This window comes from Erinaceus europaeus, chromosome 1 (genome assembly GCF_950295315.1).
Source record: "Erinaceus europaeus chromosome 1, mEriEur2.1, whole genome shotgun sequence".
Classification (NCBI taxonomy): domain Eukaryota; kingdom Metazoa; phylum Chordata; class Mammalia; order Eulipotyphla; family Erinaceidae; genus Erinaceus; species Erinaceus europaeus.
In genome coordinates, this window is record NC_080162.1 from 85,116,291 (window position 1) to 85,137,217 (window position 20,927).

The 20,927-nt window shown below is 41.5% G+C and overlaps 1 protein-coding gene across 4 annotated transcripts in view; it reads right to left on the reverse strand.

Moving 5' to 3' along the window:
- The window catches only part of CHD6 (chromodomain helicase DNA binding protein 6), a 236,663-nt gene that overhangs the window by 155,702 nt on the left and 60,034 nt on the right, over positions 1-20,927 (reverse strand). For 3 of the 4 annotated variants that reach the window (XM_060190220.1, XM_060190206.1, XM_007526639.3), the window contains exons 2-3: positions 13,765-13,820; positions 1,746-2,263 (exon numbers count right to left, since the gene is read on the reverse strand). In XM_060190220.1, coding sequence (XP_060046203.1) covers positions 1,746-2,263; positions 13,765-13,797 — 551 coding nt within the window. In that variant the 5' untranslated portion in view covers positions 13,798-13,820. The remainder of the gene's footprint in view (positions 1-1,745; positions 2,264-13,764; positions 13,821-20,927) is intronic. The other variant, XM_060190210.1, reaches the window with a different exon arrangement.

Here is a 20,927-nt window from a genome sequence, read left to right on the forward strand (position 1 = left end):
TATCTTTGTGTTCTTATGGGTGATCTTTGTCTATATTTTGATTTTGCAAATTTTCTTTTAAAGAACTATTTTATGAGAGAGAGTTTCACTTTGGGACTTGTGGCACCAGGCATCCTACAGAGAGTCTCAGGCATTTTAGCACCATCTGATCTATGTCTTGGGTCATCTCTTTTTTTTTTTTTTTTTAATTTAAGAAAGGAGACATTAACAAAATCATAGGATGGGCTTTTTTTGGCAGCTCCAGAGAAAAACCTCATACATGCGTGATACCACTTATACCACCAGTGAGCTGCTTTTTTCACTTTTTTGAGAGAAAGAAAGGGAGGGAGGAAAGAAATAACAGCACTACTACATCATCCATGGAATGTAACCCCTACCTCCCAAAACCCCACTCCAGTACTGTCCTCCAGGACTATCTGAGGTGCTCCCTTGAGGTGCCAGGCTCAAATCTAGGGCCTTACAGATCAGGTATGGTGTGCATTCTCCTGGGTGAGCTATTTCCAGAATTCATCAAGTTCCTCTTGAATATTTAGAGGACAAAAGTTTATTTTGTATTTTCTAAAAAATAAAATGTAGAAATGCAATACTGAGGTGAATGGGTAGTGGCATGCCTGGTTGAACGCACATTACAATGCACAAGGACATGGGTTCAAGCCCCCATTCCCACCTGCAGAGGTGGAGCTAAATGAGCAATGAGGTACTGCTGCAGGTATGTCTCTCGCCATCTCTCATTCTCTAATTCCCCTTTCCCTCTTGATTTCTTTCTTTATCCAAAATAATGAATAAAATATTTTTAAAAGGTAATGCAATGTTGTAGACAAATAATTTAGAAAAGTTAAAATGAAAAACATTACATTTGCATACATACAAATGACAAATATTCACTTTCCTAAATAAAGAAAGCATTTGGATTCTGACAGCTTCTATAGCCAGGATCCTTACTATCACCCACTCTGAAATGAAGCTGTACTCATACCCTCAAATCTCACTACATGTCATTACGGCCTCCTCTGATCTCATTTATTCAATATTTCCTGAGCCTACTGATATGCCAGTCACTGTATTAGTTATTGAATAAAAGAGATGTCAGGAATGAATGGTCCTGAATTCACAGCCACGGGAAGCCGGCAATCCTTAACTATTTTGCATGCCCACTCATCTCCCAGACTGCCCACACCTCTGACTCCCTGATAGTTGTTCTTCTGGGGCTCTATACTGCTGCTGCTCCCAAGTCACCACCCTTAGCACCGCCCTTGCTGTATCACAAGTGTGATGTTTCTCCCTTTACATAGTGTGTATGCTCATATTTTAATTCTTCTTATCCTGAAAGGAGTGGCAAAAAATAGCTGGGCCAGTATTACTTAAGGTTATTTCTGTTACTCAGAGTTGAGGATACTGGTACATTTCTTTTTTTATTTAATTTTTTAATTATGTTTATTTATTAATTAGATAGAGACAGCCAGAAATCAAGAAAGGAGGGGGTGACAGCAAGGGAAAGAGACAGAGAGACACTTGCAGCAATGCTTCACCACTAGCAATGCTTTCCCTCTGTAGGTGAAGACCAGGGGCTTGAACCCGATTCTTTGTGCATTGTAGCATGTGCACTCAACCAGGTGCTCCACCACACGGCCCCAACTGGTACATTTCGATGGAAAGAGTTAGGCCCAGGGGCTTCAGTAAGGACCTAGACAAACTACTCTGAGGAGGCAGGGTCAAGTGCTCAGAGAAAATAGAAAAGGACATACCTGGCCTTCTTGGATTTTGTCCTGGCCACAGAGTCAACGTTATTCCTCTTTTCTTTGGACTCCTTGGTGCCTGAGGCCTCCCGGGGCTTCCGCATTTTCTTGGCTCCATCCTTCTGCTTCGGCTCCTTGGGTTCCTTGGCCTTTTTGGGCTCCTTAGCCTTCCTGGGTTCCTTTGGCTCTCTAGGTTCTCGCTTCCTCTTTGGCTTGGGCTCCCTGTCCTTGCTTCCCTTTGCTACCCCCTCTTGCTCTCCTGGATCCTTTTTCTTCCGTTTCTTCTTCACTCCAGTACCACCTCCTCCACTGTCCTCCAGTCCATTATGGGATGTCATTTTCCTAGGAAAGAGGGTTTCAGCTTCTTCAGCAGCATATAGGTCCTTCTGGGGCAGACAGTGACTACCAACATCTTCACTTTTCTCGTCCTGATCAGTACTTCGGTCAAATAGGGAGGGAGATTTGTAGTCAAAATTGACAGAGGCATCAGACATTGGGGAGTGATTCAGAACTTTTAAATTTGACAACTACAAAAGAGAAACAGATATACTTTATATTACATATATTACACTGCATACTTCATACTACAAGTGTTTGAATTCATGGTTTTGTTCAGCACTTAGTAAATGCCCACCATGTGCTAATAAATCTTGGAATTATAGTTAAAATTAAAATGGACACACTGTGTTTACATTTGTTCTTGAGGGGTTTAAACAAGTCATTATTAGTAAATTACACCAAAAATTCACATGTGAAAACCTGAAGGATTTCTATCTGGTGTGCAAAAATCTCAAACATCTTTTAAATTCCATGTCTGAAACAAGCAACAAAGGAAGGATGCTACAAAATACCTCTAGATGCCACAAAAAGTTGTACAATTCTAGCCACAGTATTATTATGAATATTTTATTTATTGTATTTTAATATGAAAGAGAGAGAGACAGCAATAAGAACACTACTCAGTTCTGGCTTATGGTGATGCTGAGGATTGAATCTGGGACCTTGAAACCTCAGGCATGAGAGTAACCTTCTGTCTCCCAAACCCCTAGACAAAAGTTTCTAATCCAGAAAAACTCTGATCATGCTAATACAGAAAAATTATTGTTCAAATGTGTTTATGAATAAAGATGTTATTACTAGGGTCATAAGATGGAGCAAAAGGCTCAACATTACTTTATTGTCCCAAATGTTTGTTCTCTCTGATTATGAAGTAGAAACCACTTTCAGCTGGTTAGATAGTCCAGAAGAAAATCTAGATCACTCAAAACTATTCATTTTAGCTTTAACTAAGTTATGATCATCTAACTTAGCTACCAGACCCAAAACCAAGTAATAGTCTCTTGCAAAAATCAACTAACCAGGGGGCAGATGGTGGCACAATACGTTATTGTATTATATATAATATACTACCATGTGCAAGGACCCAGTTTGAAGTCTCTGGTCCCCACCTGTGGGGGTAGGGAGCTTAGAAGGAGCTTAATGAGCAGTGATGCAGTACTACAAGTGTCTATCCTCCTTCCATATCACTTTGTCTCTGTCCAATAAACAGAGCTTTAAAAAAAAAAAAAAAACCCAAAACCTAGCTATAGGTCCCATGAAATAGGCCATATGTACACATGTATCCATAAATTAGGGCAAATTATACACCTTAAAGCAAAAGTGCACAATAGTCTGCAGTGAGTCAATAAAATGAAGCAAGCAAGTAGAAAGACCTAAAAAGATACCTTAAAGTACCTAATGAAATAGTCTCTACTTAGACCTAGATACCCTCCCTCACCTACTTCCTATCACACTTCCCTCAGTCACTCCAAAGCTAACCTTATCAAAGTTAAGGACTACAAAAGCTGAATAAGGGCAAGAGACTGGCATACTATAATGATGACTCTTCCGTATTGGGACACACCATCATCTGGGGCCCTAGTCGGGGATTTCCACACAGACATGATGAGCATAGACCTTGAAGAGATCCCTCTCTCCATTGTCACTGGTCAACGCCATCAGGAACATCACAATGGACCCCTTTGTGGGCTCCCATAGGACCTTTCCCTCAATGTGGATAAACAATGGTAGAGAATGTTCCATCCTCCGAAGGGAGACTAGATAAAATACTCTATCTACCATTTGAGGTAGACAGGTCCTGAAATTGGGGCAGCTTGGAATGTTCCTACATATGACCACAGAATGTGAGCTCAGACCTATAGGGACGCAGAGGTTACATAAGCTCCTCAGCTGAATATGGGCCCCAGATAAAGTTGATATCAACAATATTAATACACCTTTCCCATGTTGGTATGCATGAGACCCTTTCTGTTTCATTTGGTTTAAATCCCCCCTGCTTAACACTATTCTATTTACATAACCACTTCATTCTATTTACATAACCACTGTTAACAAGTTCCACCCTCCCTCCAGGGCATTTGTGGTTCAGTGATAGGATTCTCGCCTAATTTGCCCCCTCCTTGTCACACTGATTTTTACCAGTCACTTTTCTCTCCACCCTCTCTATGTCACATCCTGTTTCCACCCTACTTGGCAAGTATATATAAAGACAGCATTGTGAGTTTTACAGTACCTTTTAGTTTAGCTTAGCTCGGCTTAGATTGTGCTGTGTCCTGCATGAATAAAGAGATACTGCGTACAACCCAGCCATGAGTCCCTGGTCATCTGTTACCCGCCCGTGAAGCCAGCCCGGCGAAAACAACAAAACCCGTCGAAAACAACATATGGCGCCACAACGTGGGACCAGACCTGCGCCAACTCCCAGATAAGTGAAGACTTTGCCTACCTATGCACTATGGTCTTCTCTTCTACTTACGAAGAGGTTTGCCAAAGCCTCTACTGTTTCATCATGAGACAGTTAGTCTGTCTCTGAAACATTTTACTCTGGGCCACATTTCGGTTCCCTGACTGGGAACTTTGGTTTCTTATGACCGGGATCATAGAGCTTGGGAGATGCACTGAGATTTCTCCTTGGACTTTCTGGATTCCCTCTCCCATGTTTCCTGAGGAAAAGGACTACATTTTGCTCCGGGCCACAATTTGGTTCTTTATGACCGTGATCGTAGACCTTGGGATATGCATGGGGATTTCCCCTGGGACTTTCTGGACTTCTTCTCGAATATTTCCCATGGAGAAGGACTACTCTAATTTGAAAAACATTCTCCAGTACCCTGGCAGTTCCCAAGTATGGAGACACGTGGTTAGTTCTACTCTCCTGATTGGATTCTTTCTTCAATGGGAAGACACTTTTAAAAACGGATGCCTGAAGCAATCCAGCAGGAACAGTCAGAAACACCCTAAATGGAATTTCGAGGAGCTTTTTGGGCTAGGACGCCCTCCGGGGACTCTTAATCCTACATGGTGAGATCTTGATAATCTGGTTCAAGTTGCGTTTCATAAGAGAATGATTTGAATGACTGAATTTTTGTTTTACATTGACTTAAAAAAAAATGCTGGACGTAGCCATGATTTCTAGAGACATCCAGAAACAATCCAAAAAATTGATTTTTTTCCTCCTTTGATTTCTCTTTTAATCTTGACATGAATCTGAAACGTTTAATCCTGGAAACCGTATGAGTTATGGGTGGGGCAGATAGTGCAATGATTATGTTAATAATTCTCATGCCTGAGGCTTTTAACCGTGGTTCTTCTGTTTACCTTTCCACATTTTATTGAGTTTAAACTGTTTAAACAACCTTAAAATCATACTAGGAAGGACTTCCAATTATAATGGAGTTATCAATTATAGTAAACTTCTAATCTGCTACAAGTTTTGTTTGACAAGTAAGTGAATTTCAGCTGTCAAGTCTTCACATGAAAAAGCATCTACTCAAATGAAAATTTCTGGAAATGCATTTGGACCCCTGTTCTCTGACATCGACCACAAGATGGAATAACTACAACACACCCCCGGAAACCAATGATGAGACCTGGCACGACCTGAAGAAACAGATTCACAGACTCCAAAGATCACTCTCTACAGAAAAGCAGAATTCTGGTGGCTGACATTCCCCATCGAGACAGACGTGCAGCGTTTCATCCTCTGGCATTTTCTTCTGTGGTCAGCTACTTTGGACTGACATCTCCATCGGACTTACTGGTACATGCTGCTGTGTTTCTCAAAGACTAACTTCAGCCAATTGCCTTGAGACTTTATAGACCATGTCCCCTCGCCTGCAGGCTCTGTCCCAGAGGCAGAAAACTCCCCCGCCTTATTAGGTTATGCCCACAGAGGCATGAAGCGCCCCAAGAGGCAAGAGATGCCCACAGAGGCAGGAAACGCCCTTTGAGGCAAGAGATGCCCCCAGAGGCATGAAGTGTTCCCAGAGGCAAGAAATACCCTTTTTCCTGCTAGGCCTTGCCCTTTGAGGCAAGAAAAGCTCCCCTTGACATCACACTGGTTATTGCTGCTTGCCTATTTTGTTTTCCATGTCTTATGCCAGTTCTTTTGAAAACGCCTGTACGATATAGGTTTCTGTTCACCCCACAATGGCCATTAGTTAAAAAGAAAGGGGGAATTGTTGGTATGCATGAGACCCTTTCTATTTCATTTGGTTTAAATCCCCCCTGCTTAACACTATTCTATTTACATAACCACTTCATTCTATTTACATAACCACTGTTAACAAGTTCCACCCTCCCTCCAGGGCATTTGTGGTTCAGTGATAGGATTCTCGCCTAATCTGCCCCCTCCTTGTCACACTGATTTTTACCAGTCACTTTTCTCTCCACCCTCTCTATGTCACATCCTGTTTCCACCCTACTTGGCAAGTATATATAAAGACAGCATTGTGAGTTTTACAGTACTTTGAGTTTAACTTAGCTCGTCTTAGATTGTGCTGCGTCCTGCATGAATAAAGAGATACTGCCTACAGCTCAACCATGAGTCCCTGGTCATCTGTTACCCGCCCATGAAGCCAGCCCGGCGAAAACAACCTAACCCGTCGAAAACAACATTCCCATATTTGGGAGCTACTCTTTTCCTGATCCAGCTTTCTACCCCTTTTTCAAGCCAAGACATCATCTCCCCAGACAAAAACCTGGGTCCACCTGCATATAAGATGTCAGGTTCACAAGACTTCCAGAGGCGGGGCTACAAGCAGCAGCAGATGTGTTTCTCTCCTCTCCTCTCCCAGATGAACTAGGAATACCAAAGGAGACCACCTGGGACTGAAACAAGACAGGACTAGAACAACTACAGGAACCCACCATATCAACGGTGAGTGCAAACACATGGCTGGTGACAGAGAGGAGCCTAGGGAGAGATTAAGTGGCTGGTAATAGTCCGACGCTCTGTCAGTTGAGACACCACCTCCAGTCTGTCCCACCAACAAGGGGGCAGCTGAAGGAAGAAGAGGACTCCCCGGAGACTCACCAAGTGCAACTCTGAGTCTCCATTGCTACTGCCCTCAGAATCTGGAGCAGTGGCAGAGAGGGACACCTGGGGGCAGAGATCTAACCAGCAAATTCAGGAGAAGACCTATACCTCGGTGGCATAGCTGTGGGGCTGTGAAAGTCTCTTTGCATAACCACCGAACTATCTCTGCCACACCCTGCCTTATCTCTTGGTTAGGAGTCAGTGATTAAGTTAGAAGCCCTCAGGCTCCCATAGCCTACAGAGAAGAAAAAAAAAAAAGAGGCTTTTAAATCACTGAGCTCCAGCTCAGGGATTAAAATACTATTGAAACAACTGTTAACTTCCACCACTGTGAACCCTTTAATTATCTTAATGGATTGACACAAGTCAATCCAGAAAATAGTGATCAGTAATTTGAAAAGTACTAAGAGAGGGAACTCATAACATAATATATAAAATGGGTAAACCAACAAGAAGAAATATAGGAGAAACTAACCAGGACAACAGTCCAGCTGAAAGCCCCCCAAAGGGTGAAGCACAAAATAACGAGGTCAACATCCAAACATTAGCTAAGGAAATAATCACAGGAGTTAGTAAAGAGTTTGAAAGAATTGTAATCTGAAATGCAGGAACAACAAATGAGACTCTGGAAGAAAACACTAATTATCTCAAGGTTATTAGAGAGCTGAAAGTTGAAATAGCTGAGCTAAGAACACAACTAGCTGAACAAGCTAAAACAGTATCAGAACAGGGAAACAAAATAGATGAACTCCAGAAAACAGTAGAGGGCAGAGAGAATAGAATCAATGAGGCTGAAGACAGAATTAGCAAGATCGAGGATGAATTAGAGACAACTAAAAAAGAAGTAAGAAATCTCAAAAAGAGATTAAGAGATGCTGAAAACAACAACAGAGACCTATGGGATGACTTCAAAAGAAACAATATATGTATTATTGGCTTACCAGAAGAAGAAAGAGAGGGAGAAGAAGAAAGCATTCTTTAGGCCATAATAGCTGAAAACTTCTCTAGTCTAGACAACATCAAAGACATAAAGATTCAAAAAGCCCAGAGAGTCCCAAACAGAATTAACCTAGACTTAAGGAAACCAAGACTCATCATATTTAGAATGGAAAGGAATAAGGATAAAGAAAGGATCCTGAAGGCTGCAAGAGAAAAACAAACAGTCACCTACAGAGGAAAACCCATAAGATTAGCAGCAGACTTCTCCATACAAACACTACAGGCCAGAAGAGAATGGCAAGATATCTATCGAGTGCTCAATGAGAAAGGCTTTCAACCAAGAATACTATATCCTGCTAGACTGTCATTCAGACTAGATGGAGGCATCAAAACCTTCTCAGACAAGCAACAGTTGAAGGAATCAACTATCACCAAGCCTGCCCTGAAAGAAGTTCTGAAAGGTCTTCTATAAACAGTCAGACCATCATAAATAAGACATATATCAGAACACTCTAAAACTCTACAAGAATGGCGCTAAAATATCTTCAATCTTTGATATCAATAATTGTCAATGGCCTGAATTCACCTATTAAAAGACACAGAGTAGGAAGATGGATCAGAAAATACAACCCAACAATATGTTGTCTACAGGAAACCCACCTAACTCAATAAGACAAACACGGACTTAAAGTGAAAGTATGGAAAACTATCATACAAGCCAATGGCCCACAAAAAAAGGGCAGGAACAGCTATTCTCATATCTGACACTATAGACTTTAAAATAGATAAGATTTAAAAAGATAGGAATGGACACTACTTAATGCTCAGAGGATCAGTCAATCAAGAGGACTTAACAATTATTAACATCTATGCACCCAATGAGAAGCCATCAAAATACATCAAACGTCTACTGAAAGAGCTACAGCAATATATTAACAGCAACATAGTCATAGTATGGGACTTCAACACCCCACTATCTCAACTTGACAGATCATCCAGGCAGAAAATCAATAAATACATAAGGGAGCTAAGTGAAGAGATAGATAAACTAGAACTATTGGACATTTTCAGAGTCATTCATCCCAAGAAACTGGAATACACATTTTACTCAAATCCACATGGGTCATTCTCAAGGATAGACCATATGTTAGGCCACAAAGACAGCATCAGCAAATTCAAGAGCATTGAAATCATCCCAAGCATCTTCTCAGACCACAGCGGAATTAAACTAAAACTTAACAATCAACAAAAGATTAGTAATAGTCCCAAAATGTGGACGCTCAACAGTACACTTCTTAACAACTTCTGGGTCAAAGAGGAAATCAAGGAAGAAATCAAAATGTTTCGAGAGTTCAATGAAAATGAAGACACAAGCTATCAAAATATTTGGGACACAGCTAAGGCAGTACTGAGAGGGAAGTTCATAGCTATACAAGCACACATTAGGAAACAAGAAAAAGCACAAATAAACAGCCTGATTGCACATCTTAAAGACCTAGAAGAAGAACAACAAAGGAACCCTAAGAAGGACAGAAATCAGTAAAGTTAGGGCTGAAATAAATAACACTGAGAATAAGAAAACCATACAAAATATCAATGAAAGTAAATGTTGGGGGGTCGGGCAGTGGCGCAGTCAGTTAAGCGCACGTGGCGCAAAGCGCAGGGACCGGCGTAAGGATCCCAGTTCGAGCCCCCGGCTCCCCACCTGCAGGGGAGTCGCTTCACAGGCGGTGAAGCAGGTCTGCAGGTGTCTATCTTTCTCTCCCCTTCACTGTCTTCCCCTCCTCTCTCCATTTCTCTCTGTCCTATCCAACAACGAATTGCGTCAACAAGGGCAATAATAATAGCCACAACGAAGCTACAACAAGGACAACAAAAGGGCAACAAAAAGGGCAACAAAAAGCGTTGGATTCATGGTGCAGGCACCGAGCCCAGCAATAACCCTGGAGGAGGAAAAAAGAAAAGTAAATGTTGGTTCTTCAAAAGAGTAAACAAAATCAACAAACCTTTACCCAGACTCACAAAACAAAAAAGGGAGAAGACCCAAATAAATCAGTAAATGAAAGAGGAGATATCACGACACCACAGAAATTCAAAATATCATGCAAGGTTTCTATGAACAACTATATGCCACCAAGCTAGAGAACCTGGAAGAAATGGATGATTTCCTAGATACCTACCAACTTCCAAAACTAAGTAAAGAGGAAGTGGATAACATGAACAGGCCCATCACAGCCAATGAAATTGAAAAGTTATCAAAAACCTCCCCAAGAATAAAAGTCCTGGATCAGATGGTTTTACAAATGAATTCTACAAAGCCTTCAAAGAAGAACTAGTACCTCTACTTTTAAAAGTTTTCCAGAAGATTGAAGACACTGGAATACTCTCTGCCAGCTTCTATGAAGCCAACATCATTTTGATACCAAAAGCAGACAGGGACACAACCAAAAAAAAAACAAAAACTACAGACTAATATCTCTGATGAACACAGATGCTAAGATATTGATCCTGCACTGCTGATGGGAAGTAATTTGATCCAACCCCTGTGGAGAGCAGTTTGAAGAACTCTCAGAAGGCTAGAAATGGACCTACCCTATGATCCTGCAATTCCTCTCCTGGGGATATATCCTAAGGAACCCAATACACCCATCCAAAAAGATCTGTGTAGACATATGTTCTTGGCAGCACAATTTGTAATAGCCAAAACCTGGAAGCAACCCAGGTGTCCAACAACAGATGATTGGCTGAGCAAGTTGTGGTATATATACACAATGGAATACTACACTCAGCTGTAAAAAAATGGTGACTTCACCGTTTTCAGCCGATCTTGGATGGACCTTGAAAAAATCATGTTGAGTGAAATAAGTCAGAAACAGAAGGATGAATATGGGATGATCTCACTCTCAGGCAGAAGTTGAAAAACAAGATCAGAAAAGAAAACAGAAGTAGAACTTGAAATGGAATTGGCGTATCACACCAAAGTAAAAGCCTCTGGGGTGGGTGGGTGGGGAGAATACAGGTCCAAGAAGGATTCAGAGGAGCTAGTGGGGGTTGTATTGTTATATGGGTAACTGAGGAATGTTATGCATGTACAAACTATTGTACTTAACTGTTGAATGTAAAACATTAATTCCCCAATTAAGAAAAAAACTTCCCCTTCAAAAAAAATTTAATAAAAAAATTAAAACAAAAGTAGGAGGAGGTGGAGAGGAGAATAATAGGAGAAAAAAAAAAGGTGCCAGGTTCAGGCAAAATCTAATAAAGTCATGGGCTCCCTATTAATACCTAAAGTAGACCTACTAGCTATCTTCAAAACAGACACCCCAAATCTTTATCTGCAATATTCCAGCCTTTAGGTTCATGATTAGTCAACAATTTGTTTGGCTTTATATTTTACCTCTTTTTTCAGCCACCAGGTTCCAGACGCTACCATGATGCCAACCGGACTTCCCTGGGCAGACAACCCCACCAATGTGTCCTGGAGCCCCACTTCCCCAGAGCTCTGCCTGACAAGGGAAAGAGAGAGACAGGCTGGGAGTATGGATCGACCAGCCAACACACATATCAGCAGGGAAGCCAGACCTCCCACCTTCTGCACCCCTGGGTCCATACTCCCAGAGGGTTCAAGAATAGGAAAGCTATCGGGGATGGGATGGGATACAGAGCTCTGGTAGTGGTAACTGTACCCCCTTATCCTATGGTCTTATCATTGTTTCCATTTTATAAAAATTTAAAAAGATAAAATAAAAATTGCAAATAAGGGAGTCAGATGGTAGCACAACGGGTTAAGCGCATGTAGCACAAAGCACAAGGACCAACATATGGATCCCAGTTCAGCCCTCTGGATCCCCACCTGCAGGAGTCGCTTAACAGGCGGTGAGGCAGGTCTGCAGGTGTCTCTCTTTCTTTCTCCCTCTGTCTTCCCCTCCTCTCTCCATTTCTCTCTGTCCTATCTAATAGCGATGCCAACAATAATAACAACAATAACTACAACAACAATAAAAAAGAAACCAAGGGCAAAAAAAGGGAAAATAAATACATGTTTAAACACACACACACACACACACACACACACGAATAGGAGAGCTACCAGGGGAGGAAATGGGATATGGACTTCTGGTGGTGGGAATTGTGTGGCGTTGTATCCCTCTTATTCTATATTTTTGTCAGTGTTTCCTTTTTATAAATGAAAAATAAAATACTTTTAAAAACTTAAAAAAAAAAAACCACGAACCAACCAACAGGAGGAAGTCTTAATGTGAGAGATGCCACTATAGCACCTCTCACAGATGCTGAAATCAAGTCAAATAAAGAAGTTTCGGGGCCAGGTGTGGTATACCTTGTTGTGTCCATGTCACAGTGCACAAGGACCCAAGTTTGAGCTCCTAGTCCCCACTTGCAGGGGGAAAGCTTTGCAAGTGCTGAAGCAGTGCTGCAAGTGTTTGGCTCTCTTCCCCCCATCTCCCCTTACCCTCTCAATTTCTGGCTGTCTCTATCCAGTAAATAAAGATAATAAGAATCATTCAAAAAAAAATTTCTCAAAGCTTTTTTTGAACACCACCAAATAAAGAAACAGCTCTCTAAGGTAACCACTTTTGAGTATGCATCACTTTGGAAGCAGAAGTTATATCTCATTCTTTTAAATTTGGCATAGCAAAATACATTTGTCATTTCATAACCAAACTGAGACTGGTATAGTCAAATAAAAATGTAGGTGCAAGCTTCAGAAAACAAGCTGGCTCTGGAACAAAGAAACAACTTAAGAAGAGTCTGGGAGTGGCAAGCAGATGATGGTTCTTGTAACCATATCCATAGATTTCCCTTTATCTGAAAGAGTCAATATCTCACCTACCTGAACACAATGACTGAGACAGCTGGATCATTTGAGTAACTATGTGGAGTACAGAAGTACCAACTAAGAAAAATATCCTGGTAGGATGGGATACATAGGTCAAATGTTTTTTTTCCAACTTCCTTCCCCTTCAAGAAACCAAACATCAAGTAGCTTACATTACTATCTTTCCTATTAGTTCTCAGTTATTACATAGAGAATGGAAAGCAGTCTACGGCCATACCACCCTGAACACACCCGATCTTGTCTGATCTCGGAAGCTAAGCAGGGTCGGGCCTGGTTACTACTTGGATGGGAGAGAATGGAAAGCATAGTCAAGAAGCTAGCTATCAGAAGCTAAGAGGTAAGCCAAAACTTCCAACACAGCCTCAGAGCCCTGCCCTACTAAGGAAATGTAGAAACAGGCTGGGAGTATGGATCAACCTGCTAACACCCATGTCCAGAGGAGAAACAATTACAGAAGCCAGACCATCCACCTTCTGCACTCCATAATGATCCTGGGTCCATACTCCAAGACAGATAAAGAATAGGAAAGCTTCCAATGGATGGGGTGGGATAAGGAACTCTGGTAATGAGAACTGTATGGAATTGTAGCCCTCTTATCCTATAATCTTGTTGATCGTTATTAAATCAATTTTTAAAAAAAGCAACAGGTTAGGGACAGAGAGATAGTACAACAGTAGCACATAAGACTTGAATGCCTGGAGCCCCAGAAGTTCAACTCTGGAGTTTTATGTCATAGCTGAACAGTGGTCAGGGATGTAGCTATCTATCAGTTTATCTCTCCCCTCTCACATTAAAATTTAAAAAAATTTAAAGTGCCAGATTATGTTGAATATACTCACTAGATAATCACTTACCTGCTTCTCTTTTTTCTGTATTTTCATTATCATTTACTGAAGGAAGATAGTTACTTCTGTAAAACATAAAAATGAAAAGACTATGGTAAAATCCAAAACTTTTAGACATGGAACAGATAACATTCAGAACATTTCAAAATAGTAGTCTTTTAGCCTAACGCCCACTGCAACCTCAAGCAGAGTCTTAAACCTACTTGTATTCCAAACACTAATGTATTGCTCCATTTGGGGTGGAATAAAAATAGGCTTAAAAAAAAGTATGTGTGACAACAAATTTCTTCATAAATTGAAGACTGTTGAGCAGCAAGAGCAATTGGTTTCAGTGGTCAGGCAAAGTGTCAGTGCATCCTGAGGAAAAGAAAAAATTCTGGTCTAAGAAACTAGAATTTAAGGCCACCTGTATCACTAAATGATATCACACTTATATAATAACAAGTAATAATACTGCCTCAAAGCTGAAGTTTCTAACTTCTTCATACATAAGCAACAGTAGGATCACAGAATCTCAGCTTCCTACTCTAACTGGGACATAAACACTGTCTCATATATACTGTTTACCTTGATTCATGGACACCCCAGAGTTACAGAATCCTACTCCTTTAGAAAACCATTCCGGGAGTCGGGCGGTAGGGCAGCGGGTTAAGCGCATGTGGCGCAAAGTACAAGGACAGGCTTTCAAGGATCCCAGTTCAAGCTCCTGGCTCCCCACCTGTAGGGGAGTCCCTTCACAAGTGGTGAAGAGGGTCTGCAAGTGTCTATCTTTTTCTCCCCCTCTCTGTCTTCCCCTCCCCTCTCCATTTCTCTCTGTCCTATCTAATGACGACATCAATAACAACAATAACTACTACAACAATAAAAATACAAGGGCAACAAAAGGAAAAATTAAAAAAGAAAAAAAAAGAAAAGAAAACCATTCCTATACCTAAAATAGACTCCCTAGCTTCTTCCAACATGAAGACCTCAAATCTCATCTGCTATCTTCTTACTGTTAAGTTCCTGATTATTAAACAATTTGTTCTGCTCTATGCTTTTCAGCCACCAAATTGCAGGTGCTACCATAACATCAACCTGACTTCCCTGGGCAGATGACCTCACCAATTTGTCCTGGGTCCCCACCTCCCCAGAGTCCTGCCCCACGAGGGAAAGCTAGAAAGAGGATGAAGGTGTGGATCACCTTCCAACATCCATGTCCAGCAGAGAAGCAATTACAGGAGCCAGACTTCCCACCTTCTGCATCCCATAAAGATTTTTGGTCCATACTCACAAAGGGATAAAGACTCGGGACCCTTCCAATGGAAGGGAGAGTATACGGAACTCTGGTGGTAGAAATTGTACCCCTCTTATCCACAATCTTATTGGTCATTATTAAATCACTAATAAGAGAGAAAGAAAGAAGGACCATTCCTGTCATACATCAGGTAGCAGCAACAAATGCTGAAGAGGTTGTGGGGACAAAGGAATCCTCCTGCACTGCTGGTGGGAATGTAATTTGATCCAACCCCTGTGGAGAGCAGTCTGGAGAACTCCTTGAAATGGACCTACCCTATAACCCTGCAATTCCTCTCCTGGGGATATATCAAAAGGGACCCAACACATCCATCCAAAAAGATCTGTGTGCACATATGTTCTTAGTAGCACAATTTGTAATAGCTAGTTGCTGGAAGCAACTCAGGTGTTCAAAAATAGATGAGTGGCTAAGTTGTGGTATATACACACAATGGAATACTACTCAGCTATTAAAAATTATTTCAGTTTCTTCACCTCATCTTGGATGGAGCTTGAAGGAATCATGTTAAGTGAGATAAGTCAGAAAGAGAAGAATGAATATGGGATGATCTCACTCATAGAAGTTGAAAAATACTACCATGACACCAACCTACTTTCCCTGGGCAGACAAGCTCACCAATATGTCCTGGAACCCCACTTCCCTAGAGCCCTACCCCACTAGGGAAAGGTAGAGACAGGCTGGGGGTATCATGGTTGTCAATACTCATGTCCAGCAGAAAAGCAATTACAGAAGCCAGACCTCCCACCTTCTGCAACCCATAGAGATTTTTGGTCCATACTCCCAGAGGAATAAAGAATAGGGAAGCTTCCAGTGGAGAGGGTGGGATATGACACTCAGGTGGTAGGAATTGTATGAACTGTACCCCTCTTATCCCACAATCTTGTCAATCATTATTAAATTACTAGTAATTTTTTTAAAAGATGTTGAAAATAAGAAAACACATAGCAGAACTTGGAATGGGTTTGCTGTAGTGCACCACAGGAAAAGATTCTGGGGGTGAGAGGTGGGGGAGGGTTCAGGTCCTCGAACATGATGGCAGAGGAGGACCTCGAAGGGGTTGAATTGTTATGTGGAAAGCTGAAAATGCTATACATGTACAAACCACTATATTTTACTTTGACTGTAAACTATTAATCCCTCAATAAAGAAAGTAAATAAATAAATAAATAAATAATAGGTTTAACACCAGAGGGGATTATCTGGAAGAGACTGGCTCTGGGAATCTCAGTGTGGTCTTATTTGAGCTCCTTTATCCTACCTTACAACTAGTTTTCTCACCTAGCATCAGACACAAAACAGCCTTCAAAGACTGTCAATTGTTCCCTCAATCACATAAAGTCAAATTTTCATAATAATCTCAAGCATCTGAATGACTCCACTTATCTGAACCTTGATCAGTACTGTGAATCACAAAGTCTTAAAAAAAAAAAGGTGTTTATCGTGTATGTGTAGATAAGGCAATTTTTCTCCTTAAAAAAGGGAAAAAACAACTTGGAGTTAGGTGCTGGTGCACTTGGCTGTGTGCACATGCTAGCATGTGCAAAGACCAGGGCCCAAGCCCCTGCTGGGGAGATGCTGTACAAGTGGTGAAGCAGATCTGCAGGTATTTTTCCCTCTCCCTCTATACTCCCCACCCCAATTTCTATCAAATATAAAAAAATAAAATAAAGCAAATATGATACTAAAAACAACTCTAAAAAAGTGTTATCAACTACTACAAAATATATACCTGAAAGCAGAAATACACTAGAGTTTGCAGTGAGTTACCCACCCCCCCAACACTTACTCTCCACTATTCCAACTTTTGGGTCCATGATTGCTCAACAATTTGTTTGGCTTTGTATGTTAACTCTCTTTTCAGCCACCAGGTTCCAGATGCCATCAGGATGCCAGTCAGACTGAAGACCCCACCAATGTGTCCTGGAGCTCTGCTTCCCCAGAGACCCACCCTACCAGGGAAAGAGAGAGGCAGACTGGGAGCATGGACCGACCAGTCAACGTCCATGTTCAGCGGGGAAGCAATTACAGAAGCCAGACCTTCCACCTTCTGCAACTCACAACGACCCTGGGTCCATGCTCCCAGAGGGATAGAGAATGGGAACGCTATCAAGGGAGGGGATGGGATATGGAGATCGGGTGGTAGGAATTGTGTGGAGTTGTACCCCTCCTACCCTATGGTTTCGTTAATTTATCCTTTCTTAAATAAAAAATAAATTAAAAAAAAAAAGAGTGTTATTATCAGGATACTGCTTCAGCCACATGGTAACAAGCTGCAAAGGGGGGTCTAGACTAGGGGGAAAGGAAGAGGACTAGAGAAGCATAGGTCAAAGCAGGAAAAAGGAAATTCAAGTAGTAAAAGAAGTTTTATGAAAATTAACATTTGATGCGTTAATTATTTCACTCAAGAATATGATAAACATATCTTTAAAAAAAAACGGTAGCTTAAGGATGTTTCTCAGTGGAAAACTGTAACACCTGTATGCATGAAATCCTGGGCTCAGGTCACCCCTCCCCCAAGCCGCCACCCCTTCCCAGAACTGCCGGAGTGCAGCAATGATCAGATCTCTCTCACATACTGGACACTTTGTGTATGGTATCTCTCTTTCTCAGTCTCTGTCTATCTGGGGGGGAAGCTTGGAGCAGTGAAGCACTGGTGACAATAAAAATAAGCAGGCCTACAAAACAAAAACACCTGTAAGTTCCTTAGAAATAGCTATGTTCTGGTGGGAAAGTAAACTTGCTGGGAAATTGTGCAGATGTGGTTGAACATTGGCAGGACCAACAAACCACCATATTTCCATGCAAGTATTATTATTTACATACCAATACTCTTCTACTTTGTCTTAGAAATGACTAAACGTCTCCCCACCACGTTATCCCCTCAGGGTATTGTTAATTAATCCCACCAGTTAAAACCATCACAACAGGTGCTAAGGACGCTTCCACCTTCCCAGCATGCCTTTTGCTTCTCTTCACCCTTTCCTAGCCATTTCTGTTTCCGACTTGCCACTTCTGTTTTTTTTATCACATAAAACCCACTTCTGTTCCTGGTTTCGCTCTCTTCCTCTCTTTTCTCTCCCACATCCTGACCTGGAGCGGGAGGCAGCCACTGTGGTCCACGTGGCTTAATCCACTACACTCACACCCGACTCTGGGGTGCCCACATGAATAAAGAATTGTATTACCATGCCACCACGAGTTCCTGGATCCTCTCTCCCGCCTGCAACACTAGCCTGGCATAAACTGATCCAACCCCTGTGTAGAGCAGGCTAGAAAACTTTCAGAAGGCTAGAAGTGGACCTACCCTATGACCCTGCAATTCCTCTCCTGGGGATATATCCTAAGAAACCAAACACACCCATCCAAAAAGATCTGTGTATACCTATGTTCATAGCAGCATATTTTGTAACAAACAAAACCTGGAAGCAACCCAGATGTCCAAAAACAACAGGTAAGTGGCTGATAATGTTGTGGTATGTATATACACACAAAGGAATACTACTCAGCTATTAAACATGATGACTCCACCTTCACCTCACCTTGGATGGAACTTGAAGGAATCATGTTAAGTCAAAAAGAGAAGGATGAATATGAGATGATCTCATTTGCCAGGCTAGTGTGGGGGTGCCTCTTCCCGAGTGCATACTCTCTGGGTTGGAGACAACTCGACCGGAGCCAGCCTGGGCTGCTACTCACTCAGCAATGCGAGGGAGATGACTCAGAAACCAAACATGTGGTGGTCAGACAATGCAATATCTTTACTGATCAGAGAGCCAAGACCTTTTAAAAGGCAGACATGGAAGTGGCAAGTCAGAAATGGAAATGGCTAGGAAAGGGATGGAGAAAGGCAAAAGGGGCTGGGAAGGTAGAAACTTCTTTAGCAACTGTTGCAGGGTTTTAACTGGCAGGATTAATAATACCCTGCAGGCAGGGAGAGTCTTGAGGGTAGAAAGAATATAATTCAAAGGAATGGAATAGGTGATTTTTCAGGCAAAACAATGATTATGTAGATAGGCCATAGTATCAGGAATGCAGTTTTTGAGACCTTCAAGTTTAAGTATGTTTCTGTTTTGCCTTGATGGTTCCATGGGTAGCAAATCACAGGTTGGAGATAAATTGCTTGGAATTTTGAAACTACTACCTCATTGTCTTTCATCATCTGTTAAGGGATCATCAGAACCATTCTGATCCCTAATCATTTCTCTAGTACTTCTCTTTCTTCTTGGAAGGTTTTACAATTTGTACAAACTGAATAGCTCTAAGAACTATTTTCATCCATGGATTTAAGCACTACAAGGTAGGTTCTTTCACAACCTGAAATTCTTGTCTCTATTCTGAGAAACCCTCTTATAATACCTACCCTGTTGTTTTCTAATAAAATTCCTATTACTGTATTTGAATGAGGAAAACTTCTGGGCTATGCCTCTAATAATTTCTCTCATTAAAAATAGTGCTTTAGACAGGGACTTGGAGGTTATACAAGCTAAATACGAATATGCATGGGTTGGATTGATGTAATACACAGCTAATTTTACTTATAAATTCTCTTCAAGTTTGGGAGCCACTCTCTGCCCTGATCCAGCTTTCTAGTCCTATTCTCTACTCTGACACCATCTTCCAGACAATATTTTTAATCCACCCCCACATTAACTGTCAAGCTCAAGCAAAAATTACTTAAGTCATGGGCCCATAGGAACATACCTAAAATAGACTTCCTAGCTACTACCCTAAAATCCCTATTTTTGCCTGCTCTATTCCTATTTTCTGATTCCTGTTTATTAAACATGTTGTCCTGCTTCATATCTTAACTGTCTTTCAGACACCAAGTTGCAGATGCTATTATGATTCCATCCTGGCTTCCTTGGGCAGATGACCTCACCAATGTGTTCAGAACCTCACCTCTCCAGAACCCTACCCCACTAGGGAAAGACAGAAACAGGATGGGCTATGGATTGACATACCAATGCCCATGACCAGCAGAGATACAATTATAGAAGCCAGAATTCCCACCTTCTGCACCCCACAAAGAATTTTGGTTCATACTCCCAGAGAGGGGGAAATGTTAGATGATGACTAGAGGGCTTTAGAACTCCAATTCCATCAAGAACTAGAGAAAGAAGAGGAAAAAAAGAACATATTTGTAAATAGGTGCAGGTGTGCCTTAGAAAGGAGGAACCATAGGGGGAGAAATGTGCTGATATAGATAGATAATTAGATAGATAGATAGACGACAAATAGTTGTAGAAATAATAGTCAATCCATATCTGTGACGTTGGGAGAACCACTGCAGTTTTCAGTGAAGGGAATGGGGACATTGAACTCTGTTAGTGGAAACAGTGTGGAATTATGCCCGTTATTTTGTAATCCCCACCACCACCACCACTACCCCACCAGGATTATCCTTGGGGCTTGGTGCCTACATGACAATCTACTATTCCCAGTGGACATTTTTTTCCCTTTTTATTTTTATTTGATAGGACAGAGAGAAATTAAGAGGGGAGGGGATAAGAGAGAGGGAGACAGAGAGACACCTACTTGCTTTACCACCACCTCCTAGCTCCAATACAAATGTAACTTTTCACAGAAATTTATCTAATTTATAAATTCTCTATATTCCAGAGAAAATTTGCAGGCATCAAAAAGACTGGATAGGTAAGGTAGACTGATAAACTTTCTCACTGGGTTTCAATGCTGTGTCACTCTTAATTGAAAATAAAATGTTGGGAGTCGGGCTGTAGCGCAGTGGGTTAAGCGCAGGTGGCGCAAAGCACAAGGACTGGCATAAGGATCCCGGTTCAAACCTTGGCTCCCCACCTGCAGGGGAGTCGCTTCACAGGCGGTGAAGCAGGTCTGCAGGTGTCTATCTTTCTCTCCC